This window comes from Pelophylax lessonae (assembly GCF_965119305.1).
Source record: "Pelophylax lessonae genome assembly, chromosome: 11".
Taxonomy (NCBI): Eukaryota; Metazoa; Chordata; class Amphibia; order Anura; family Ranidae; genus Pelophylax; species Pelophylax lessonae.
Window position 1 is genome coordinate 191,886,667 of NC_138778.1, and position 25,938 is coordinate 191,912,604.

Below are 25,938 nucleotides of genomic sequence, written 5' to 3' on the forward strand. Positions count from 1 at the left end.
AGACGGTTTTCCCGGTGCATGTTCCTGGCGGAAGTCCTGGCATGCAGAGTGGTGTCGGTGCCGACGGCTCCGGGGCGTGTAGGCCGCGGGGCCTGGGGCTGTGAGCGGCGGGTAGAAGGGGGGTGGTGGTGAGGGGAGCTCAGGCCAGGAACATGGCCACTCGCCGCCTGACCGACGCCTTCATTTTATTGCGGAACAATGCCGTCCACAACCGGCACATTCTGGCCGAGCAAGTGAGTAATGACGGCGGGAGGGCGCCCGGCCGCGGAGCGGTGAGTCTCCGGGTGACTAGAATAGAGTGTGGTGTGACAGCTGCATGGAGGGTGGAGGAGAACGGCCACTGTGACAGCCTCCATCAACCGACCTACCCCACAGGAACACCCACATCCGGGGACCCCAATATCACCTATTCATCCGGGGGTCAGTGGGAAGAATGCCCCATACATTGGCAGTCAGTGGGATGAATGCCCCCTTACAATTGGGGGTCAGTGTGAAAAATGCCCCCTTACATTGGCAGTCAGTGGGAAGAATGCCCCTTACATTGGCAGTCAGTGGGAAGAATGCCCCTTACATTGGCAGTCAGTGGGAAGAATGCCCCTTACATTGGCAGTCAATGGGGATGAATGCCCCCTTACAATTGGGGGTCAGTGGGAAGAATGCCCCCTTACATTGGCAGTCAGTGGGAAGAATGCCCCTTACATTGGCAGTCAGTGGGATGAATGCCCCCTTACAATTGGGGGTCAGTGGGAAGAATGCCCCTTACATTGGCAGTCAGTGGGATGAATGCCCCCTTACAATTGGGGGTCAGTGGGAAGAATGCCCCCTTACATTGGCAGTCAGTGGGAAGAATGCCCCCTTACATTGGCAGTCAGTGGGAAGAATGCCCCTTACATTGGCAGTCAGTGGGATGAATGCCCCCTTACAATTAGGGGTCAGTGGGAAGAATGCCCCTTACATTGGCAGTCAGTGGGAAGAATGCCCCCTTACATTGGTAGTCAGTGGGAAGAATGCCCCCTTACATTGGCAGTAAGTGGGATGAATGCCCCCTTACAATTGGGGGTCAGTGGGAAGAATGCCCCCTTACATTGGCAGTCAGTGGGAAGAATGCCCCCTTACATTGGCAGTCAGTGGGATGAATGCCCCCTTACAATTGGGGGTCGGTGGGAAGAATGCCCCTTACATTGGAAGTCAATGGGGATGAATGCCCCCTTACAATTGGGGATCAGTGGGAAGAATGCCCCTTACATTGGCATTCGGTGGGAAGAAAGCCCCCTTACAATTGGGGGTCGGTGGGAAGAATTCCCCCTTACATTTGTGGTCGGTGGGAAGAATGCCCCTTACATTGGCAGTCAGTGGGAAGAATGCCCCCTTACAATTGGGGGTCGGTGGGAATAATGCCCCCTTACATTGGCAGTCAGTGGGAAGAATCCCCCCTTACATTGGCAGTCGGTGGGAAGAATGCTCCCTTACAATTGGGGGTCGGTGGGAAGAATGCCCCCTAACGTTTGTGGTCAGTGGGAAGAATGCTCCCTTACAATTGGGGTCGGTGGAAAGAATGTCCCTTACATCGGTAATCGGTGGGAGGAATGACCCCCCCCCCCCACATTGGTAATCAATGGAATGGATGACCCCCACCTACATTGTCGGTCAGTGTGAAGAATGCTCCTTACATTGGTGGTCAGTGGGAAGAATGCTCCTTACATTGGTCATCATTAGATAGGTAATAAGTTGGAAGAACATCCTCCCTACATTGTAGACCGGTGGGAAGAATTCTCTACCTTAAATTGGTGGTCAGTGGGAAGATTGTCCCTTACATTGGTGGTCAGTGAGAAGAATGCTCCTTACATTGATAGTCATTGGGAAAAATGCTCCTTACATTGGTGGTCAGTGGGAAGATGCTCCTGATGTCATTGACTTAATATTGCCATCAGGCGATGTTTGAGCATCCCTGACCCTTTATGTGCCATGATGGGGAATATCGGCTCACTTTGTGTTTGGACCAGACTCAAGCTCATCACTATTCGCTAGGATTTCCTTGTGCTGCGATTCACCTCCAGTTTAATGGTGCATACATAGTTCCAGAACCAGCTGCATGACACCATTGATCTTTTTAGCTTCTGCAAGAAGGACATTCTTCCTACTAATCACAGATGGAAGGCCTGTTTCACAGGGTCTTGAGCTTATATAAGAGCAGTGTGAACAGCAAGCTTTGACAAAGCATTTGCAGAGCTTTCAGCAAACTTTGTTGAAAGTACCAATTAGCCCCAGTTTGTAAATGTTAAACACCGATCCTAATGGGGGAGTGTTCATTGCAACTTGAAGTAAGCTGCTTGCAGGCAAGAAGTGCTAAAGCCTGCTAACCGCTTCTTTAACAACTTCAGCTCCGAAAGGTTTTACCTCCTTAATGACCAGGCCGTTTCTTTTGCGATTCGGGAATGCGCTGCTTTAACTGACAATTTCGTGGTCGTGCCAGGCCGTACCCAAATGCAGTTGATGTCCTTTTGTCCTTTTTTTTCCCACAAATAGAGATTTCTTTTGGTGGTATTTGATCACCTCTGCGATATTTTTATATTTTGTGCTATAAACAAAAAAAGAGCGACGATTTTGGAAAAAATACACTATTTTTTACTTTCTGCTATAAAACATTCCCAATAAAAAAAAAATATTTAAAAAAACTTTTTTTTTTTTAATCATTTTAGGCCAATTTTTATTCTGCTACATATTGTTGGTAAAAATAAAAAAAAGTCCCAAAAAGCGTATATAAATTGGTTTGCGCAAAAGTTATAGCATTTACAAACTATGGGATAGATTTTTGGACTTTTTTCTTTTTTTGTTTTTATTTGTAATATCGGCAATCGGCTATTTTTAGCGGGACTGCGGCGGACAGATCGGACCCCCTGACATTTTTGACACTTTTTGGGGACCAGTAACAATACAGTGATCAGTGCTAAATAATATGCACTGTTACTGTATAAATGACACTGGCAGGGAAGGGGTTAACACTGGGGGGTGATCAAGGGGTTAAATGTGTTCCCTTTTGTGCTTACCAGCTGTGTGGGTGGATGGGTTGGACAGAGGCAGAGAGAGATTGGTGATCACACAATCTTTCCCTGCCTCTCTGACAGAAGAGCCACATGCTTTGTTTACATAGGCAGGCGGCTCTTCTGTCATTCTAGCCGAAGATTGCGTGGGGCCGGCAGCGATCGAGCCCGCTTTTTCCGTCAGTCTGACTCCCACTGTGTCTAATATATGTACGTGAATATGCGCAGCCGAGCCGCCCTGCCGCAGTATATCTGCGTGGGGCGGTTGGCAAGTGGTTAAAGTAACATTCAACACTCCCATTAGGACCTGTGTTCAACATTTACAAATTGGTGCTGAATGGTACTTTAAAAGCTTCAACAAAGCTTGCTGAAAGCGCTGCATATGTTTTGTCAAAGCTTGCTGTTTACACTTCTCTTCTACAAGCTGAAGCCTGAGTAAAACTGGCCTGAGGAATTTTTCCCACTGACCTTGGGTGAGTTGGTTTTAGCAGGGGGTTCTCCAAGACTTGGTTTTTAGCTGGAGGTTCTCCAAGACTTGGTTTTAGCAGGGGGTTCTCCAAGACTTGGTTTTAGCAGGGGATTTGCCAAGACTTGGTTTTAGCAGGGGGTTCTCCAAGACTTGGTTTTAGCAGGGGATTCTCCAAGACTTTGTTTTAGCAGGAGGTTCTCCAAGACTTTGTTTTAGCAGGAGGTTCTCCAAGACTTTGTTTTAGCAGGAGGTTCTCCAAGACTGTTTTAGCAGGGGGTTCTCCAAGACTTGGTTTTAGCAGGGGATTCTCCAAGACTTGGTTTTAGAAGGGGGTTCTCCAAGACTTGGTTTTAGCAGGGGATTCTCCAAGACTTGGTTTTAGAAGGGGGTTCTCCAAGACTTGGTTTTAGAAGGGGGTTCTCCAAGACTTGGTTTTGGCAGGGGGTTCTCCAAGACTTGGTTTTAGCAGGGGGTTCTCCAAGACTTGGTTTTAGCAGGGGGTTCTCCAAGACTTGGTTTTAGCAGGGGGTTCTCCAAGACTTGGTTTTAGCAGGGGATTCTCCAAGACTTGGTTTTAGCAGGGGATTCTCCAAGACTTGGTTTTGGCAGGGGGTCTCCAAGATTTGGTTTTAGCAGGGGATTCTCCAAGACTTGGTTTTGGCAGGGGATTCTCCAAGACTTGGTTTTGGCAGGGGGTTCTCCAAGACTTGGTTTTGGCAGGGGGTCTCCAAGACTTGGTTTTAGCAGGGGGTTCTCCAAGGCTTGGTTTTAGCAGGGGATTCTCCAAGACTTGGTTTTAGCAGGGGATTCTCCAAGACTTGGTTTTAGCAGGGGATTCTCCAAGACTTGGTTTTAGCAGGGGATTCTCCAAGACTTGGTTTTAGAAGGGGGTTCTCCAAGACTTGGTTTTAGAAAGGGGTTCTCCAAGACTTGGTTTTAGCAGGGGGTTCTCCAAGACTTGGTTTTAGCAGGGGGTTCTCCAAGACTTGGTTTTAGCAGGGGGGTTCTCCAAGACTTGGTTTTAGCAGGGGGTTCTCCAAGGCTTGGTTTTAGCAGGGGGTTCTCCAAGACTTGGTTTTAGCAGGGGATTCTCCAAGACTTGGTTTTGGCAGGGGATTCTCCAAGACTTGGTTTTGGCAGGGTGTTCTCCAAGACTTGATTTTAGCAGGGTGTTCTCCAAGACTTGATTTTAGCAGGGGGTTCTCCAAGACTTGGTTTTAGCAGGGGATTCTCCAAGACTTGGTTTTAGAAGGGGATTCTCCAAGGCTTGGTTTTAGCAGGGGGTTCTCCAAGACTTGGTTTTGGCAGGGGATTCTCCAAGACTTGGTTTTAGCAGGGGATTCTCCAAGACTTGGTTTTGGCAGGGGATTCTCCAAGACTTGGTTTTGGCAGGGGGTTCTCCAAGGCTTGGTTTTGGCAGGGGGTTCTCCAAGATTTGGTTTTAGCAGGGGGTTCTCCAAGACTTGGTATTAGCAGGGGGTTTTCCAAGATTTGGTTTTAGCAGGGGGTTCTCCAAGATTTGGTTTTAGCAGGGGGTTCTCCAAGACTCGAAAATTGTTTTATGGTCTCCTCTGGGGTAAAAAGGTTGAGAAAGGCTGCTCCTGAGGGATAATGCAAAAAAAAAGTGTATTGTAGGGTAGTGCAAAGAGGATATGTATCCAATGGTAGCTAATCCATGTTGTTTATTTTTTTAGATCATTGAAATATGATTTTTGATATGCTACTATGGTTTTTTTGTATTTGGTGCTTACCGTACTTTGTGCTTAGTAAAGAAAGCTGTTCATATAACCGTGATGGAGCACAGCTTTGTTGTGAAATCTTGTTTTATGCATCACATTTTGCAGCTAGATAGTGAAGACAGGACTATCTGCAGAACTGAAAGTCCCAGTATGCTCTTTTGAGGCATGACCGCTACAAAGATTTCTTGACCCAGTTCTGCACCATTAAAAGTAAATGTTAGTCAATTAATGCAAAGTGCTGTAACCCATATTAATCTGATTGTATAGATTGGTCTACCATTAACGGCATAACAGCTTAGGACCACAGTCCTTCATATGTAGATGAAAGGGCCTAAAGGACATGTATTGTACATGACTGATCATACTTGAAGCACAAGGAATGTACCTTGCTATGCTGTGGTTCATTTGGGTACAGACTGTTGTAATTTGTGCACTGGTGCATTTTTCTGTCAGCTTATTTCTTCCTATGTGAGAACAAAAACATGCCCGGTTTTGACAAGGTAACTCCAAAATGAGATCAGCGATGGGGTAATCTTTTTTCTATGGGTTACATCAAGCCCTTGTGAGTAGGTGGTACTTGCACTTGCCACACAAATCCTCTTAAAAGGATACAGAATGGCGGCTCCATCAGCACCTGACATGGTTGCATGAATAGCTTTTGTGTGCACACCTGTGCGAGGCGTGACCGGGGAATGTATACAATTCACTATACCTGTCAAGCTGTAAATAGGAAATACTGACGTTTCTGTGTTCTTACCTTTTTTTGCTCCCTTTGCTGTCTACTCCGAGGTACATTGTTTGGCACAGCCATGTAGAACTTAGTGCTGTAGCTTTGCCTACGTAGCTCTGTAGTTGCCATCTGTAAAATCAGCTCTTTGTTAATAATGCATGTATAATGCAGCCAGAAATAGCCAGATGCTAGGTACTGTTTACATGTATATGCTCCCTTCAGGGCAATTTCAGAAAAGCAGCAAAAGCAAATCTCACTGTATATAAAGTTTTTTTTACTATCCGCAATAGATATGTAGAAGGCTTAAAATAAGCTAGACTCCAACTGACTCTCATAGTCCTTCTTAAAGTACATTTCCTGCCAAATCAAAGGACTAGATTACAGAGGTCTTCAAACTATGGCCCTCCAGTTGTTCAGGAACTACAATTCCCATCATGCCTAGTTATGTCTGTGAATGTCAGAGTTTTACAATGCCTCATGGGATGTGTAGTTCTGCCACAGCTGGAGGGCCGTAGTTTGAGGATCCTCCCTGGACTAGAACCTCTACCCAGGGCTCTGTAAAGCTTACCATACATGGTTCAAATTTCAAGCTACAGTATTGGTGGCCCTATTGCGCTACCCAGTTCAAAAAAAAAAAAATCGACTTTAATCTACTATTGTCAAAGGAGTCGGGTAGAAAATTGTAAAGCAAACAGTGAGAGATGCAGTCACTGCCCCGCCTCTGCACCTCATCCAATCAGAGGATGCTTTGCATTGATGCATTCATTCAAAAATGCAGAGCAATGTCTGAATGGCACCCATGCTGAGTAGCCGACCTCCCATGTTCACAATGCAAAAGGTTAGCTGCTCAGCACAGGACCTGAAAGCAACTGAATATCACTGAAGTAGTGGTGTCTTGTATAGTATATCAATTAGATATACGGCGGCAAGGCAGCTCTACTCCACTGGATCATGTACCTAGGACATGATCCAGCACTTCCGGGTTGGGGGGCATGCAGGCTCGCTGCTGGCGACGCACATCTGTGATTATACTCAGCAGGAGCTGATTGGCAGGTAATGTAGACTTGACGTCTACCGGCACCCGGCGATCATTCGTTGCACAGGCAGAATGGCAGTGTGCCTATGTAATCAAAGCAGATTGCCATTTTGTATGATGGGTAGGCATTGATCCTGTGTTTCTGCAAAGCAGGAACATAGATCAATGCCTTCCCCTAGTAAAAGCACCTCCCACAGTTTAGTAAAACACAGGCTAGGGACACATTTAACCCTTTGATGGCCCCTGATGTTAACCCCTTCTCAGCCAGTGTCATTAGTACAGTGACAGTGCATATTTTTTATCACTGATCACTGTATTAGTGTCGCTGGTTCCCAAAAAAGTGTCAGTTATTGTCTGACTGTCCGCCGCGATATTGCAGTCTTGCTAGAAGTCCCTGCCCACCGCCATAAAAAAAAATCCCCCAATTTTTTATTGGAAACGTTATATTGCTGAAAGTTAGAAAAAAAAAATATATATATATATATATATATATATATATATATATATATATATATATATATATATATATATATATATATATATATATATAAAAATTCACGAAGGAGGGTAAACCTTCCGGAGCTCAAGTGGTTAAACATAGTTACTTTGATCTACCCTAGACCAATGTGACAATGCATATTATAGCCTTACCTGGATTTTAACGGGACCAATTTGTTAGGTTATTAAGCAGTAATATAATATGTTGTAGGTTAGGCTTGTTCTTTTGCTAGGGCATTTTATGTGTTGTAAATCAAGAATCCCAATAATCAATATGTCAATCAGTGTTGGTGACCTTCTAATAATTGGTATTGATGATCTTTGTTCTTTCTCTGTCTTTGCTGTTGCCTGCTCTCTGTCCCCCCCTGCCATTCATCTGATGAACTGCAACCCAGGAGCTCGATGAGGTATAGTGTCTCCTGCTAAACCTGATGTTTTATCTGATTTTCCACATTCATTATTCTACATGATTTGTTCTGATTTTTTTTTTCTATTGGTTTTTCCCAAATTGAGCTATACTTGACTTTTGCACCTTCTCTCAGCATTTCCTCTGCTAAAAATATTATACGGGAAACCAGGCACCTAATTATGTTCAGTCTGACTTTATACCAGCTGTATGTGACAAGTTTTTACAACTCCTTTCCATTCCCCTCCTTTACACATGTAGGAATTTGACATAATATAAAATGAATGATACACCCCACATATTGGCACAGAGCATGCTCACTTTGTCTTTGATGCCATATCCAGGCAATACAGATCTCTAAACGTTCTTCTGGATTTTAAAGCAATATTTCCTTGCGCCATTAATTTTTTGGCACTGCTTTATTTTTTTGATTTGCCTAACTATGAGCCTGTTGGTTTGTCTGATCTGCAAAGAATCATGACATTCATGAACATATTTAGGAAAATTAGAAAAAATGATATTGGCCAGTTTGCCCAGTCCTCAAATTATTTTGCTGATCTCTACTAGAGGAAGACTTGTTCAACTGAAAATATATTCCTCCTTATAAATAGTGTTTGCACTTACTAACTCCTGTGCTTGGGGTGAAGGCATTAAGACCAAAAAGCAGCCATCTTGATACTTTCACCAAACCAGGGTAAGTGAGTACACACAGATCATTTCTTCATTGACGCTGGAGAATTTTGGTGGTGGCATTTGTTCACTGTATTGGGCTTATTTTAGGAATTGTATGGAGCAACAAATGTGATTACACTAAAAATTAGCTGCAGGAATCCTGTGGTGTTTCCATATATCCGGCCTACCATGAATCGAGGACGCTGCATCCCTGATGCCATTGTCATCTTAGGTTTAGGGTGTTGTGGCTGGCAGTTCATTGTAGGCCATGGAACCTACCTTTTCATAATATCCCTGTTGGTAAAATTCAGGGAGCCATGTAATTAATAAAAGAGGAAAAAAAGCCTTAAGGCTTCTTTCACACGGTCCGCCTCCGCAGGCGGATCCGTGTTGCTCAGCGGGGATCGATCCGCGATCCCCGCTGAGCCGGGCGGATGACAGCTCCGTCTCCGCTTGCAGAGCGGAGAGGGAGGTGTCTCAGCACCCGCTGCCGTCTATGGGGGATCGGAGGAGAGCGGACCGCTTGTCCGCTCTCATCAGATCCGCTCCGCTCCGATTACTGAACGGATGGAAAAATAGGGTTTCCATCCGTCCAGATTTCAGCACAGGATCGGATGCGGATGGCAGCGGGTGTCAGCGGAGGTGACCTCCGCTGACATCCGCTGCCCCATAGAGCTGCATGGAGGATCCGATCAGATCCGCCTAAAAAACTGACAGGTGGATCTGATCGGACCGCCCGTGTGAAAGAGCCCTAAATCTGATATGTACTTTCCTTTAAATAGGCTTCCTATTTATTTATTCACAAACTGAAACATAGTAAACACAGTTTATTCTACTTCAGTTGTGAATGGACACAGATAGTGATCGGTACAGTTCTCTGACCATATTCATTCTGGAAAGGAGCACACGGGGGCTGGGCAAGTTGGCTACAGAAGAAAGAGGGACCTGGAGAGGCGGTTGCTGGAAGGAAAATACAGCAGATTGTGGTTCCATTGAATGCCACCCCTCCTCTCCAGTCCCTGGGTCAGCAACCAATGGATGTAATCTACCCATCACCTGCACGGGATGGATCAGGTTGCGGACCGCTGCTGTAGGAGATTGGCCCAGAAAAACTAGTTAAAGTGAAAGTAAAGCTGGAGATGAGCTTTAAATAAAGCTAGGGCCGTTCTTGTGTGGACCTGCTACACTGCATAGCATATACTGACCTTCCACTTAAAATTTCCTTCGTTCTCCACATAATTTTGTCCAATTATGATTAGAGATATGCCGGTTTTCGGTAATTCGATATATCGCGGTATTGCATACCCACGGTATTGTTATTGTGGCATTTTTAAAATATTGTGTTTATCTGCTCCTCAAGTCGGACTTTTGAATTGATACATTTCAGTGAGCTGGATGACTCATTCACTCACTCAATAGAAACAGCTCTGGTAATATGATCCTAGAGTGAGAGACTTGGCTCCTCCCTGTAACCAATCAGACGGCTCCCACTCAGCACACACCCACATGCTTCTTCCAGGGCTCAGACACAGAAACACTGCTAATACAAGCAAGTTTCTGCAGATAGATAGAATTAGATAGATAGAATTAGACAGATATTATATATATATATATATATATATATATATACATACATACATAGGCATAGCAGCATATCATATATATATATATATATATATATATACACACACACATACATGCATAGCAGCCCACATTACATTATTATATAGCCATCAAGCAGTGTCTGGCCTACCTGGTGATGACTGGTCCTGGCGCTCTGATCCGATGGCCTGGTCTTTAAAGGGGCAAATCCTTGAGGTCCAGAAGTGGTTAAACCTGCAGGAGGACCGGTGTTTTTATCTATTAATGACTTTACTATTGCTTTAGGCCTGATTCACATGTATGCGGGTTGGGGGCCCACATTTGCCCACATTTGCACAGGCATAGCAGAACATTGATTTGAATGGGCTTGAGCTGCTATGCCTGCGTTTTCGGCTGAAAAAAGGTGCATGCAGAATTTAAAAAAATGCAGTGGCCGTGAAATCCATCCTTCTTTTGCACCATGCGACTTACCTGCTGTTGCTGCACACGCAAACTGTGTTTTTAAATGCCGTGCCCGCGTATATAAAAAATGCAGAAAGCTTGCCAGAGCAGGAACTGCAGGTAAGTCGCATGGTGCAAAAGCGGGATGGATTTCAAGGCCACTGAATTTAAAAAAAATGCTGCATGCACCCTTTTTCTGCGGAAAATGAGGGCATAGCAGCCCGTTCAAATCAATGGTCTGCTATGCCTGTGCAAAAGTGGGCTGCCAACCCGCATACATGTGAACCACCAACCCGCATACATGTGAACCACCAACCCGCATACATGTGAACCACCAACCCGCATACATGTGAACCAGGCCTAAAGCAATAGTAATGTAATTTATAAATAACAACACCTCCTTCAGGTTTAACCACTTCTTGACCACAAGGATTTGCCCCCTTAATGACCAGGCCATCGGATCGGAGCCGAGCGCCAGGACCAGTTATCACCAGTTAGGCCAGACACTGCTTGATGGCTTATTTTAGGCCTGGTTCACAGAGTCTGTACTGACTGACTATATAATAATGTGCATAAGTGAACCAAAGCCCCTAAATTCAGCAATGAAATTCAAGTGAGGTAGAAATTTAATAATTTAAATTTAATAATTGAATACTGTGATAATACCGTATACCGTGGCAAAACCTTAATCAATTAATCGCAGCATGAAAATCTGATACCGTCACAAGCCTAATTATGATTAAAGTGATACTAAAGTCTCTTTTTTGTTGTTTAAGAATAACAAACATGTCATACTTACCTGCTCTGTGCAGTGGTTTTGCACAGAGCAGCCCAGATACTTCTCTTCTCGGGGTCCCTCGCTGGCGCTCCTGGCCCCTCCCTATAGCCGAGGGCCCCCACAGTGTGTGTCCATTCAGACATGGAGCCACGGCTTGCCCCCGCCCCATCTTTCCTCTTTAGCTCATTGACTTTGAATGACAGCAGCGGGAGCCGATGGCACCAGTCAACTGGTCTCAGCCAACCAGGAGAGAGTCCTGGAAAGCCAAGTCTCTCGTCCAATGTCACTGGATCGAGATGGGCTCAGGTAAGTATTAAGGGCCATACACACTATAAGATTTTCTGAAGACTTTTTCCTTCAGATTTACCTTTTCTATGTAGTGCAAGGGCCTGCCAGATTGCATACAAATTGAAAGTGTTTAGGTTTATGGTTTTGGTAAATCTAAAGGAAAAAGTCTTCAGAAAATCTTAGTGTGTATGGCCCATTAGGGGTGCTGAAGGGGGGCTGCTGCACACACAGGTTTTTTATCCTAGTTCTTAAAATTCCCCTAATATAGAAAAACATCTGCCTTTAGAACCACTTTAATAGGCTTTAGAGTCAAGAAATTGTCATTATTTTTTAGACTCCGAGAGTCTACTTTGATCAGAAAATTTAAACTTTGCATAAAAAACGATAAACCACAAAGCACAGTGGTTTGTGACGAGGATCGATCAGTTCTTGGTATTAACAAATAAATAAATATTGCAGCTTTCCTTAAGTGACAAAACCTGACTTTTCCTACTCCCTCACACTTAAACTGACCCAAAAGGGATCCTTTAACACTTGGCCTTCTCCCTAACATTTAATTTATCTTTTCTGTTCAGGCCTCACACCAAAATAATGTCCCACAAAGATCCAAGCCCTGGAATAAAGCTGTAAGTTGCATCCGTGTGATCTCATTCCTTTTTTCTTGTCCTTTGCAGCTGGCAGATGACCGCATGGCCTTGGTGTCAGGCATTAGCCTGGATCCAGAAGCTGCCATCGGCGTCACAAAGCGCTTGTCTCCAAAGTGGGTGGATGGAGTGGAGGAGGTAGGATTCCCAATTGTGAATTGCTACAAAAGTTGATCTCTGGCACATGGAGAAGGTGTATTTTATCTGTATATGTCAGTGTGTGCTTGGAGTTACGCTTTAATAATTTTAAGGATTTTTGTTATACTGTCTTACAGTCCCACTTTATGTCTAGAACTTTTTTTCTCTAGCGCTCATCGACAGACGTAGTCCTCGGTGATACACCACCTTCGGGTTATGTTACCTCCGCAGGAGCAGGACTAGACAGGAAATTAAAAAGCTCTGGCCACACCCTAGGGGCAGTCCCAGAGGGTATATCCTCTCTCTCTCTGCCTCAGCAAATCAGTTATTTTCTGTCTAGTTAGGAGTAAGGACCTAGATACCTTGCTGGGATCTTAGGTCCTGGCAAGAATTTTTTTCTTAAAGGATTTTTAGACAGCTTTTTTTCTCCAGTGTTCCTGTGAGATCTTCAAGCAAGAAAGCTGAACTGGGCGACGGGCTGGATGTTGAGATCCGGTGGTCACCCCAGTTCAGCCTACGAGCGCGTGCAGGCCATAGCTCCGCGCTGGGTCGGCCGCGACAAAGTCCCATTAAAAGGACTGAACCCGCGAGTTAAACGTCTCGCTGAAACGCCAAAGACCATGAGTCACGGCGTCCATATCGGTCGACAGCCCTCCCGCCCCGGTGGAGAGGGGTACTGTCAGGAGTTGGTGCCCGCCTGGTTCCGGTATGGTGAGTAGTATGTTCCCCCTTTTTCCCTGACGGGTTTTGTGGTGAACGCGGGCCCCTCTCTGTATGGTAAGAAAGAGTCCTTTCTATCCTATAACATGTCACAAATCCTCCTACTTTGAGTGTGATTTTGTGTGCAAAAGCCAGGAGGCTTGGTTTGGGAGCTAACAATCTATTGTATACATGTTTAAAAGATATGTAAGCTGTGGCATTCTGGGAATCTTATGGGTTAAGTATAAGCTACCTACCAGTCAGAAGCCACGGACATGTAGACTGCCTTCCAAATCAGATCTCCAGCTATTAGCAGGCCTCCCGAATGGCCATGCGGTCCGCCAGGGCCGGTACCGCCTACCACGCCAGATCCCCATGCAGAGAGAGTGTTGTGTGCCCTGCAGCACACCGCTATTCAGTATAGGCCGCCGCCATTTTTTTTGCTGGATCGCACGAGCCGCCATTTTGGCGTAGCCTCGTGTCTCCAGCATGGGGGCGGCCATGTTTGAGGTGATCCTACACCTCGTGGAGCTTGGGGGAGGCGCCGGAAGGCGTGCAGAGGGGCGGAGCCGCCCCCTTTCTTCCTGGGCAGCCAGCCAAAAGACTTCCTGTTTGTCAAGACAGCGCTGTAAGCTGTTGCAGTTTAACTCTGAGCATCAAGTGGTGAGCCTGGGGGTCTATCTCCCCCCCTCTCGATCGATAGGGATCCCTAGCAGGTAACACTAAGGGGCTTTTTGTGGCGCTGGGGGTCAGAAAAAAAAAAAAAAAAAAGTTTTTTTCTTTACTTTTGAATTATATTATCCAGGAAGTAACTGGAGTTATTATGGACCCTGCCACACATATTCCCCCACCTGTTTCCCTCGAGGGGGCCTCGGGACCCGCCGGTGCACAGAGTATAGAGTCATTTACAGCAATTTTGGAGTCTATGGTGGCTCGGGTGGAGGCGGCCTGTCAGGGACGGGGGTCAAGGAAGCGACCCCCGCCTACCCCTATACTATCTGACACCTCTGACTCAGATTCAGAGATGGTCACTGCAGTTGCAGGTTCCTCTGCAAGGGCTGTTATCCCAGGTAAAGCCCCCTCAGACAGTGAGGAGGACGCTTCTTCTCCTGCTATAATTCAGGAAGAAGCATTGGTGGACGCACTAGTTGTGGCAGTGCAAGAAACCTTAAAACTTGAGGCTTTACCGGCAGAGGCAACTGAAACAGAGAGGCCTTTTGGGACTAATAAGCCCATCAAGACGGCGAAGGCTTTTCCTGTACCTAAATGTTTTGGTAATCAGATTAAAGGAGAATGGGAGCATTCTAAACGTACCTTTACTATTTCCAAGCGTATTGCTAGACGCTATCCGTTTGAGGAATCCATCATTAAGAAATGGACGGTACCACCAGTCGTGGATCCGCCTATTGCCAGGCTGAATAAAGCCACGGTTATTCCAGTGGAGGACACTTCGTCCTTTAAGGATCCGGTGAATCGAAAGATAGAAGCAGAGTCCCGCACTATCTTTTCTCTGATAGGGTCAGCATTTAGACCAGTAATTGTTATTGGTCTAGTTTCCCAGACACTTACGGAATGGGCGAAAATGGTACGCCAAGATCTTAGGGGAAAAGATATTCCCCAGGAGACATCTGATTTGATGGAACAGATCATACAAGGGCTACGGTTTATCTGTGACGCAGCCTTGGACACTACTCCCTTGTTAGGGCATGCATCTAAGTTAGCAGTGATCCTCAGACGTGTTCTGTGGTTAAAATGCTGGTCAGCTGACCTAGGTTCCAAAAAGACTTTGACCAATCTCCCTTTTCAGGGGAATCGTCTATTTGGGGCCAACCTAGATGAAATCATTAAGGATGCCACTGGGGGCAAGAGCACTTTTTTGCCACAGGCTGCAAAAGCTAAGGGACCTCGCAACAAGCGAGGACCTTTCTTTACCGCCCATAAAGGGCGCCCGGCTGGTACTCCCGGGAAAGGCAAGACTCCTCCAGGAGGGTTCAAGAAGGGCTGGTCGGACAAGCAGAGGACCAACCCAGCCAAACCCGAAGTAAAGGAGTACACAGCCTGAAGGTGCGCCCCCACCCGGTTTCAGGGTGGGGGGACGTTTTCACCGGTATTCAGGACATTAGATCGAGCATCAACCACTACTACCGGTGCGATTCTTCCCTTCCAACATTTAAGTACCACAGGAAGCGGTAGTTACCGTTCCCTGAATAGATCTTTTTCTTTACCTTTTCCCAAGATTAGTCCCGATACCTCACAGGAATCGGATCTGATAGACCAGATAGGCCAAGCAGCCTCTAGTCGGGTGACTTCGGTCCCTGAGGTTCAACCAGAAAAGATCACTTTTCCTGATAACTATCAGGTATCTGATAAATGTGTGGGAACAGAAAACAACCAGACTTTCTCGGATGGTCGGGGCCAGATAGCTCTAGGGACGCCTGGTTCAGATCCAATCAGCGCCAGTGGTCCTAGAAATTCTAGGCTGGCCTCCTCAAGCCGGCCTGGCCGACTTGGACATGTTAGTCGCAGACGTTCCGTGGGAACTTCGTCTCAGGGAGTGTCTGTGGTCTCAAGGACCAATTTACCTTCATGCTTTACAGTCGCTGGTTTTAATGGCCTGGCCATTGAGACCCAAGTACTGAAGGACAGAGGTTTGTCTACTTCAGTCATTCCTACCCTTATTAAAGCAAGGAAAGCGACTTCCAGCAAAGTCTATTATCACACATGGAAGACTTATATTGCGTGGTGCGAATCTTTAGGATTTCCTCCACGTACCTATTCGGTGTCTCGAATATTGGCCTTTTTGCAACAAGGGGTTGAGCAGAAGCTAGCCTTGAGCACCATCAAGGGTCAAGTTTCAGCATTAGCAATCTTTTTTCAGAAACCTTTAGCTACCAAATCCTTGGTGCGGAATTTCATCCAGGGGGTGCGGCACCTGGCTCCTCCAGTCCGCGCGCCCTTACCGCCCTGGGATCTTAATTTGGTTTTGTCGGTTCTACAGAAACCTCCCTTTGAAAACATCAGGGAGATTCCCTTGCTTACTTTATCCCAGAAGGTGGCCTTCTTGGTGGCTATTACTTCTGCTCGCAGGGTGTCAGAACTGGCTGCATTATCATGCCAGTCCCCATACCTAGTGATTCATAGGGATAAGGTAGTACTTCATCCTAAGCCATCTTTTCTTCCTAAGGTGGTTTCAGATTTTCATCTGAATGAAGATATTGTACTACCTTCCTTGTGTCCTCAGCCCAAGCATCATCGGGAACATGCGTTGCATTCCTTGGATGTGGTTCGGGCAATCAGGGTATACCTGAAAGCTACGGAATCATTCCGTAAGACGGATTCACTTTTTGTGATCACGGATGGCCCCAGAAAGGGTTTGCCTGCATCTGCCGCGACCATTGCCAAATGGATTAGACAAACGGTGGTACAGGCTTATTCTATTAAGGGTCAGAGTCCTCCGTTCCCTGTTAGGGCGCACTCCACTCGAGCGCTCAGTACTTCCTGGGCCTTTCGCCATCAGGCGTCAGTGGTCCAGGTATGTAAGGCGGCCACTTGGTCGTCGGTACATACCTTTACAAAATTCTATAAAATTGATGTGACGGCATCGGCGGATGCCTCATTTGGCCGCAAGGTTTTGCAGGCCGCAATTTGAGGAGACCGGTGGTCTACCTCGAGGGTTTTTTTCTGTTTGAAAAAAAAAAAAGAAAAAGAAAAATTTTTTCTCTCTTTTTGTTGAGTCTCATCATTAAGGATGAGCATTGTAAACTTCTAGTTGGCACCGGTTGGGCCTTCTAGATTGGGATTTGATTTCATTTTCCCACCCCTCAGTTGTGATACTGCTCTGGGACGTCCCGAAGGTGGTGTATCACCGAGGACTACGTCTGTCGATGAGCGCTAGAGAAAAATGGATTTTTGTAAAATCTTACCGTAAAATCCTTTTCTCTTAGCTCATCGACAGACGTAGTCCCCGCCCCTCTGTTTTGGAGTTGGGTTGGGTTAAATTCTCTAAGCACTGCTTTTTCACATAACTGATTTGCTGAGGCAGAGAGAGAGAGGATATACCCTCTGGGACTGCCCCTAGGGTGTGGCCAGAGCTTTTTAATTTCCTGTCTAGTCCTGCTCCTGCGGAGGTAACATAACCCGAAGGTGGTGTATCACCGAGGACTACGTCTGTCGATGAGCTAAGAGAAAAGGATTTTACGGTAAGATTTTACAAAAATCCATTTTTTTTTTTTTTGAAAGGTGGTTCACATTTGATAACTTTTTTCCTCTGTAGATCAGTTATGATATCACACGTATTAAACAGAAGATGAAGGAGCTGGCCAGTTTACATGATAAGCACTTAAACAGGCCGACATTAGATGACAGCACAGAAGAAGAGCACGCTATAGAGATCTCAACTCAGGAGATTACACAGGTAACATGAAGTGACTTTCCTGCGATTGCTTTAGGGGAATCCATGCGCTCTTTCTGAAGGCTTATATTCTCTTTCAGATGTTCCACCGATGTCAGCGGGCAGTGCAGAGCCTACAGAGCCGAGCACGTAGCTGCACAGAGCAAGAGGAACGGGTGTTACGCAATGTGGTGTCCTCACTGGCACAGTCCCTGCAGGATCTCTCAACAAACTTCAGACATACTCAGTCTGGATATCTCAAGAGTATGTATTATTCTTACAAGAGAAGCCGTGGGTTATTTATAAAGGGCGTAACACAGAATTTGCTGCTAGATTCAAACCAGCCATATCATATACCTGATTTGTTGCCTAGCTGGGCAGATTATAGTGGGTTTGGGAAAAAATATGAAATGCATATGGGCACCCTACAACTGCTGCTGTCTGACAGAGAAAAACAGTTTTTCAAAATTTAGTAGGCAATTTTTTTTTTTTATCCTGTGATTTAACAAATTTTTGGGGTTTTCTGTTCAGTGCATAAACATCAACTGCCTGAAACAGTTCTACACAACAAAGATTTCCGACTACTGTCTCATCCCTGTGGTGGTAGTAGTAGGGTAGTCTTAGAGCAGTCAGTGGGGCCATCCCCCACAATGGGTTTATCTCAGGTTCATGTTTTTTTTTTTTTTTTTTTTTTTTTTAATCTATCCTTCGCCAAAACTTTTTTTTTTTTTCTTTTTATTAATGGCACTTTTCCACTGCAAGTACCGGGTCATCTCTACTTGGCCCTGCTTGGCCCGGTTTGCTTTTCCACTGCTGGTACCGCATGGTACGGTGTTGGAACGGTTAGGTACAGTACGGTATGGTTTGCTTTTCCACTAAAGTAGTACTAAAGTTAAGTGGGTGGGATAACAACGGGGTGGGTGGGATTCTCTGACCAATCAATGGCTAGTAGTGACTGCATGCAAAGGATTGTGAGATATGGTACTGTTTTTGAGAGTCGTACCATTCAGTTCCATGCAGTGGAAAAGCGCCGCCGTACCGCACCGTACCGAACCATTCCTACACTATACCATGCGGTACCAGCAGTGGAAAAGCACAAAAGCGAGCCGAACCGTTCGGTTCCATGCAGTGGAAAAGCGCCATAAGTAGCTTAGTGGTTGTCAACCCAAGAAGGCATAGGGGGCCTCAGCTGTGGCCCCTGACAAGCTTTTAAAAACATATCAGAGGAGATGGTCAGAGATTATGGACAGGCAACAGGGGTAAATAGAGACTGAAGACACACTGTAGAAGTCAGTCAAAGATCGGGGATATGCAACCTAAGACTGCTAGGGATCACTGACATTACAGCGTGAATGTTCCTGCTACTGACTGCTGGTAAATATTTGACCATTTTTATTTATTGCTTTCTTTGTCTTGTTGGAGAGATTTTACTTTACTTCCTGCTTCAGAGATACAACCGTAAATGAGGTTGCTTTGTATGTGTGATATCTTTCTGACAATGCTGGGTTATAATGTGAGCAGTCTCTCTGTCCTATAACGTCTATGAAATTGTAATAAGATTTGTTTCATCTATAGGAATGAAGAATCGAGAGGAAAGATCTAAACATTTCTTTGACACATCTGTCCCCCTAATGGATGATGGAGAGGACACTACACTGTATGATCGGGTAAGACGAGATCAGGTGTTAAGACAGTAGATTTTTTTTTTATCTTTTGATACTTGAAATGACTACCATAGTTTGGCGTCAAGCAGTATTTAACCACTTGCCAACCAGTCACATATCTGGTACGTCATTGGTCTTCCTTGGTCACCCCGATGCCCTTTTTTTTAGAGCCGGTGGTGGGCCGTCTTGTAACAGCAATTTGAGCAGCTTACTAGCCATTCGATGGCTATTACAAGCAGTGGGAGGGGACGTCCTGCCACCTTCCGCGGCTTGCTTAGGCTCTCCCATTCCATCTGGTTGGACACCCAAAGAAAGCCTGGATTGGCTTTGATTGGCTCTCGGCTATGGTAACCTGGAAGCGATGACCTGACATCACTTCCAGTTTGCCTGAATGTCATTGTCGCCGTTTTCAAAACATCAAAAGGATTAAAAAACACAGATGTTGGTGCAGTGGAGGGATTTGGGGTCTTATTGATTCCTGATCCCTCCATAAAGAGTACCTGTCACATGCCTATTGCTGTCCCAAGATGTTTGCATTCCTTGTGACAGCCAGAAAAAAAAAAAATGTAAAGCAACACTGTTAAAAAAAAAAAAAAAAAAAAAAAAAAAAGTAAAGTGCCCTTCGCAAAGACGAACACGTGTCGTTCCCGAGGTATCATTGCGAACGTCCGATCATGAGCAGTAATTCTAGCACCAGAAGTCCTCTTTAAATCTAAAGTGGTAATCTGTAAAGGCTTTTAAAAGGTTGCCTATGAATAGTAAAATTTACATTGTGAATACAAGCGTGACATGTTTGATATCTATTTACTCGGCTTAACATCATCTTTTATAATTTACAAACAAATTTGGTTATATATTGTGATTGAAAAACCGCTGCGCAAATACTTTGTGACACAAAACATTGCAAATCCCAGCAATATATTCTGTATGGCCTCTGCTTTAAAAACATATATAATGTTTGGGGGTTCTAAGTAATTTTCTAGCAAAAAAAAAAACTAAACTGATTGTTACATGTACACAAAAAGTGCCAGAAAAAAACCTGGTTCTTAAAGAGGAAGTTCACCCTAATATTGTCGGCTGTGTCCTCCTGCAGAGCTTCCGCCGCTGGAGACCGGACCGGATCGGCTTCAAAAAAGGTATGTATACTGATTACTTTTTACAGGGTTAGATGAGTTGTAGATGTAGCTATTTTAGTGTTAGGGTGGACTTTCCCTTTAAGTGATTAAAAACCTCGCCCCACTATATTGGATATTGTTATAGTAAATGCATTGAAGATTTATGTATAGCTGTGATTTGCGCTTTCTGAAACTTTTTTTTCTTTTCCACGCCTCCAGGGGTTCACAGATGATCAGCTAGTTCTGGTCCAGCAGAATACATTAGTGGTGGAAGAACGGGAGCGGGAGATTCGTCAGGTAGTACAGTCCATCTCTGACCTGAACGAGATCTTCCGAGACCTGGCAACTATGGTGGTGGAGCAGGTACAGTCCAACAATTCTGTTGTTTTATTTTGTTATGCTAAAGACCTCCCGCTAAGATGACCACCTGTGTGTTTCTCTAGGGTACAGTTTTGGACAGAATAGACTATAACGTGGAACAGTCTTGTGTTAAGACAGACGAAGGTTTAAAACAATTGCAAAAGGTAGGTCGGGTTGTTTTTATTTTTTGTGCATCCCTCAGCAAGTGCTTGGGTTAATATGATGTTCTGACTTATCTGACAATACACAAAAAAAAAACTCCTTTTTGTTTTTTAAAGGTTTTTTTCACAAAAATAAAACTCTCCTTTGTACTTGTTGCTGATGGTCCTCTCTGTACCCCCTATCCAAGTATCTTTCTTGTCACAGTGTCCCCTTCTACCTGCATTGCCACCTGCTAATAAATGGCATATTTATTCAGTGTGAAATCTGCCCTTGAGACATCATTGGCATTTGAACTGTTTACAAGGCAATGGTTCCTCCGTTAGGGCCAAGTATCCCTTCCCATCCCATAGATATGCCCTACTACTAACCTCTGGTGATACGTTAAACTCCAGTAATCCAATGTGCGTCTCCAGTCCCTTTTTTTTCTATGCCAGTGACCCACAGTACACCGCTCTCTATAGGGCCTAATGCAGAATCAATCAATTTTAACCACTTCCTGCAAACTGACGTACCTGTACGTCGGCTTGAAGAAGTGGTTGTACCGGGGTGATTCCTGGTACAGTTTTTTTTTTTTTTTTAGAGTCGGCTTTCTGGAGATAACATCCGATGTGGCTCAGCAGCCGCTCAGCCGTTATCCCTGCGAGCAGGAGGGGACGTCCAACCCCCCCCCCCCCCCTTCTGTCTCCTTCCGCCACTCTGCCCCAGTCTCCCATCCCACCAGAAGACTCGAGTAACCAGCCAGCGCATCAGCCGGCTGGTTAGAGGGCCGAAGAAGCTGGATTCGGCTTTGATCGCCTCTCCTGTCATGTAACCCGGAAGCGATGTCACAACGTCACTTCTGGTTTACTCGTCTGCCGACGGCGCTGATTTAAAAAAAGAATGTCAGCATTCAAAAATGCAGATTTTTGACATTTTAAATAAGTGCAGTGGAGGGGTTTGGGGTCTTTTTAGACCCCAGATCCCTCCATAAAGTGTACCTGTCACTGCCTATTACTGTCACAAGGGATGTTTACATTCCTTGTGACAGCAATAAAAGTAATCCAATTTTTTTTTTTTTTTCAAGGAACAGTTTTCAAAATAAAATAGGAAAAAAAAAAAATTTAAAGCACCCCCGTAAGCTCATGCACCAAAGAAAACGCATATGTAAGTCAGGCCCTCAAATGTATACAATCTTCAAATCACACATGTGATGTATTCCCGTGATCGTCAGAGCAAGAGAAGTACTGCTAGCAAAAGACCTCCTCTGTAACTCTAAACTGGTAACCTTTAAAAAATTTTAAAGCATTGCCTATGGAGATTTTTTAAGTACTGTAGTTTGCCGCCATTCCACGAGTGTGCGTAATTTTAAACCGTAACATGTTGGGTATCTATTTACTCGGCTTGACCTCATCTTTTACAATCTACAAAGAAATTGGGCTAACTTTACTGTTTCATTTTATTTTAATTCAGTGAAGTGTATTTTTTCCAAAAAGATTGTGTTTGAAAGACCTCTGCACAAATACCGCATGATATAAAATTTTGTAACAACTGCCATTTTATTCTCCAGAGTCTTTGCTAAAAAAAAATATAAATAATGTTTGGGGGTTCAAAGTAATTTTCTAGCAAAAATGACTGATTTTAACTTGTCAACAACATGTGTCGGAAATAGGTTTGGTCATAGTGGTTTAATATCTGCATTGGAGACTATGAAGATCCAGCTGCACTTACACAGTACACTGCTGGCATAGTATGAAGAACTGCAGCTTCCGGAGCCAGTGTAGGCTGTGCCTGGTTGAAGTGACCAGCTCATCTGAGGTCAATCGTGGGGTACATCTGGGACTGATGAAGGCCACAAGTTGTTTTGAAAGTGCTGGAGTTTTAAAATTGTGGAAGAATTAAACCATATAGCATGTATTGTGGACATTTCTTTTGAGCCATTTCCATCTCTGTTTCATACTCCTTGATCAATATATTTTTTTTCTACCCATTGATTGATATTGCTGATATAGTGGCCAACTCCCTGATCAGTATGATTGCAATGTGCAGAACATCGCCAACTGCGTGGATGGAGACATTGGAGTTGATTTACTAAAATTGGAGAGTAGAGCTGCACGATTAATCGTTAAAAAAATCACGATCTCGTTTCACCCCTACTCACTATCTTAAAACGGCATGTCCTCGATTCTTACAGAGCTGTTCTCTGCTCACTCACAGCTGTCAAACATTTGCAGGAGGCCTTTGTTTTTGTTTTTTTTATCAACATTGGTAAGGCTATAAACACAATGCTTTACAATGTATAATTTTCTTCTTTAGATCAAAGGAATTTACATTTGTCTGTAAGTAAGGGCAGTTTAACCTCTTAAAGACTGAACCTTTTTCTGACACTTGTTTCTTATAAGTTAAAATCAGTATTTAGAAGTTTTGCCCACTCTGTCATAGCTTGCGACATCAGGGCAATAGTAAATACCTGCCTAAGTGCCGAACCAGCCACAGTGAACATATGGCGTGTATCTCACAAAAGCGAGTACACCCCTCACATGACACTTTGCTACAATGTAATGTAGTGAGTGTACAGCTTGTATAATATTGTAAATTTGATGTCCCCCCTAAATAACTCCACACACAGCCATTCATGTCTAAACCACTGGCAACAAAACTGAGTACACCCCTTAGTGGAAATGTCCAAATTTGGCCCAAAGTGTCAATATGTTGTGTGGCCACCATTAATTTCCAGCACTGCCTTAACCCTCTTGGGCATGGAGTTCACCAGAGCTTCACAGGTTGCCACTGGATTCCTTTCCCACTCCTCCATGAAGACATCACTGAGCTGGTGGATGTTACAGACCTTACACTCCTCCACCTTCTGTTTGAAGATGCCCCACAGATGCTCAATAGGGTTTAGGTCTGAAGACATGCCTGGCCAGTCCATCACCTTTACCCTCAGCTTCTTAAGCAAGGCAGTGGTCGTCTTGGAGGTGTGTTTGGGGTCGTTATCATGTTGGAATATTGCCCTGCGGCCAAGTCTCTGAAGGGAGGGATCATGCTCTGCTTCTGTATGTCACAGTACATGTTGGCATTCATGGTTCCCTCAATGAACTGTAGTTCCCTGTGTCGGCAGCACTAATGCAGCCACCGACCATGCCACCCCCACCACAATGCTTGACTGTAGGCAAGATACACTTGTTTTTGTACTCCTCACCTGGTCCCCGACACACACGCTTGACACCATCTGAACCAAATAAGTTTATCTTGGTCTCATCAGACCACAGGACATGGTTCCATTAATCCATGTCCTTAGTCTGCTTGTCTTCAGCAAACTGTTTGCAGGCTTTCTTGTGCATCATCTTTAGAAGAGGCTTCCTTCTGGGACGACAGCCATGCAGACCAATTTGATGCAGTGTGCGGCGTATGGTCTGAGCACTGACAGGCAAATCCCCCACCCCTTCAACCTCTGCAACAATGCTGGCAGCACTCATACGTCTATTTCCCAAAGACAACCTCTGGATATGACGCTGAGCACATGCACTCAACTTCTTTGGTCGACAATGGCGAGGCCTGTTCTGAGTGGAACCTGTCCTGTTTAACCACTGTATGGTCTTGGCCACCGTGCTGCAGTTCAGTTTCAGGGTCTTGGCAATCTTCTTATAGCCTTGACCATTTTTATGTAGAGCAACAATTCTTTTTTTTTAGATCCTCAGAGAGTTCTTTGCCATAAGGTGCCATGTTGAACTTCCAGTGACCAGAATGTGATAACACCAAACTTAACACACCTGTTCCCCATTCACACCTGAGACCTTGTAACACTAACAAGTCACTTGACACCGGGGAGGGAAATGGCTAATTGGGCCCAATTGGGACATTTTCACTTAGGGGTGTACTCACTTTTTTGCCAGTGGTTTAGACATTAATGGCTGTGTTGAGTTATTTTGAGGGAACAGCAAATTTACACTGTTATACAAGCTGTAAACTCACTACTTTACTTTGTAGCAAAGTGTAATTTCTCCAGTGTTGTCACATACAAAATATTTACAAAACTGTGCGGGGTGTACTCACTTTTGTGCGATACGGTGTATATATGTGTGTGATATAGATAGATAGATCTATTTATCTGTTTTTTTTTTTTTGTTTTTTTTAAGCAGAGACCCTAGTGAATAAAATGATGATCGATGCAATCTTTTATGTCACACTGTATTTGCGCAGAAGCCATTCTAACGCAGTTTTGGGGAAACATACACTTTAATGATTTTTAAAAAAACCAAACTGTAAATTTTAGCCCAATTTTTAGGTTTAATGTAAAAGATGATGTTACGCTGAGAATTGTGAGGGAATCGTGATCTATATTCTAAGCAAAAAAAATTGTAATTCTCATTTTATCCAGAATCGTGCAGCTCTACTGGAGAGTGTAAAATCTGGTGCAGCTGTGTATGGTAGCCAATCCGCTTCTAACTTCAGCTTGTTCCTTGACAACTGTGTTGGCTTTCACAAAAAAAAAAAAACGGGACACTAATTGGTTTCTATGCAGAGCTGTACCAGATTTTGCACTTTCCAATTTTAGTAAATCAACCCCGTTGCTTGTAGCAACCAGTTGCATTGTTCCCTGAGAAAATGAAAGCAGAATAATAGTTGGCCTGAGAAACAGGCCCACTTTACCTTGGGTTTCTTTTATCCTTTGTATATTAAACATGTACACTTACTCTGGCTTTACACTCTTTTGTGAAATATTTTTTCTCTCTAATTTTCAGGCCGAGCAGTACCAGAAAAAGAACCGCAAGATGCTTGTCATTTTAATCCTGTTTGTCCTCGTGATTGTTTTGATTGTCGTGCTAATTGGTGTAAAGTCCTAATAGGTCATTTTAAATTTTTATTTTTATTAATTGGACTTGCTTATGTTTCTGAAAACACTTCAAGTTACTTTGTGACCAGCCGGGAAGCTAGAAAACGACTACAACACAGTTGATGGTTCCTGAAGTGAACGCAAAGTCTGGGGTTATTTGTTAGACTCCGTTCACACTATGTCGGATCCGACTTCGGGGCGACCTGTGAAGTCGCGTGCAGCGCGACTTCGGGCACGACTTGCACGGACTTCA

General features: G+C 44.5%; 1 protein-coding gene across 4 annotated transcripts; it reads left to right on the top strand.

Moving 5' to 3' along the window:
* Nucleotides 1-25,724, top strand: STX16 (syntaxin 16). 4 transcript variants are annotated; one of them, XM_082271941.1, is made up of 9 exons: nt 1-272; nt 7,909-7,920; nt 12,375-12,482; nt 17,455-17,595; nt 17,673-17,835; nt 19,147-19,238; nt 20,570-20,713; nt 20,794-20,874; nt 25,594-25,724. In XM_082271941.1, the coding sequence occupies exons 1-9, from the start codon at nt 153-155 to the stop codon at nt 25,693-25,695; spliced, it is 963 nt and encodes a 320-aa protein (XP_082128067.1). In that variant the 5' UTR covers nt 1-152; the 3' UTR covers nt 25,696-25,724. The 4 variants fall into 4 exon arrangements, with proteins under 4 accessions (XP_082128067.1, XP_082128066.1, XP_082128068.1 ...); XM_082271940.1 differs by lacking the exon at nt 7,909-7,920 and having other exon boundaries at nt 2-284; XM_082271942.1 differs by lacking the exon at nt 7,909-7,920 and having other exon boundaries at nt 2-272.
* Nucleotides 25,725-25,938: the final 214 nt, after the last annotated feature.

Bases quoted from the DNA above. Each gene is read 5' to 3' on its own strand.
- STX16 (XM_082271941.1), top strand. From the start codon at position 153: ATGGCCACTCGCCGCCTGACCGACGCCTTCATTTTATTGCGGAACAAT. The intron at 19,239-20,569 runs GTAAGACGAGAT...CCACGCCTCCAG, and splicing joins ACACTACACTGTATGATCGG to GGGTTCACAGATGATCAGCT. The intron at 20,714-20,793 runs GTACAGTCCAAC...GTGTTTCTCTAG, and splicing joins CAACTATGGTGGTGGAGCAG to GGTACAGTTTTGGACAGAAT.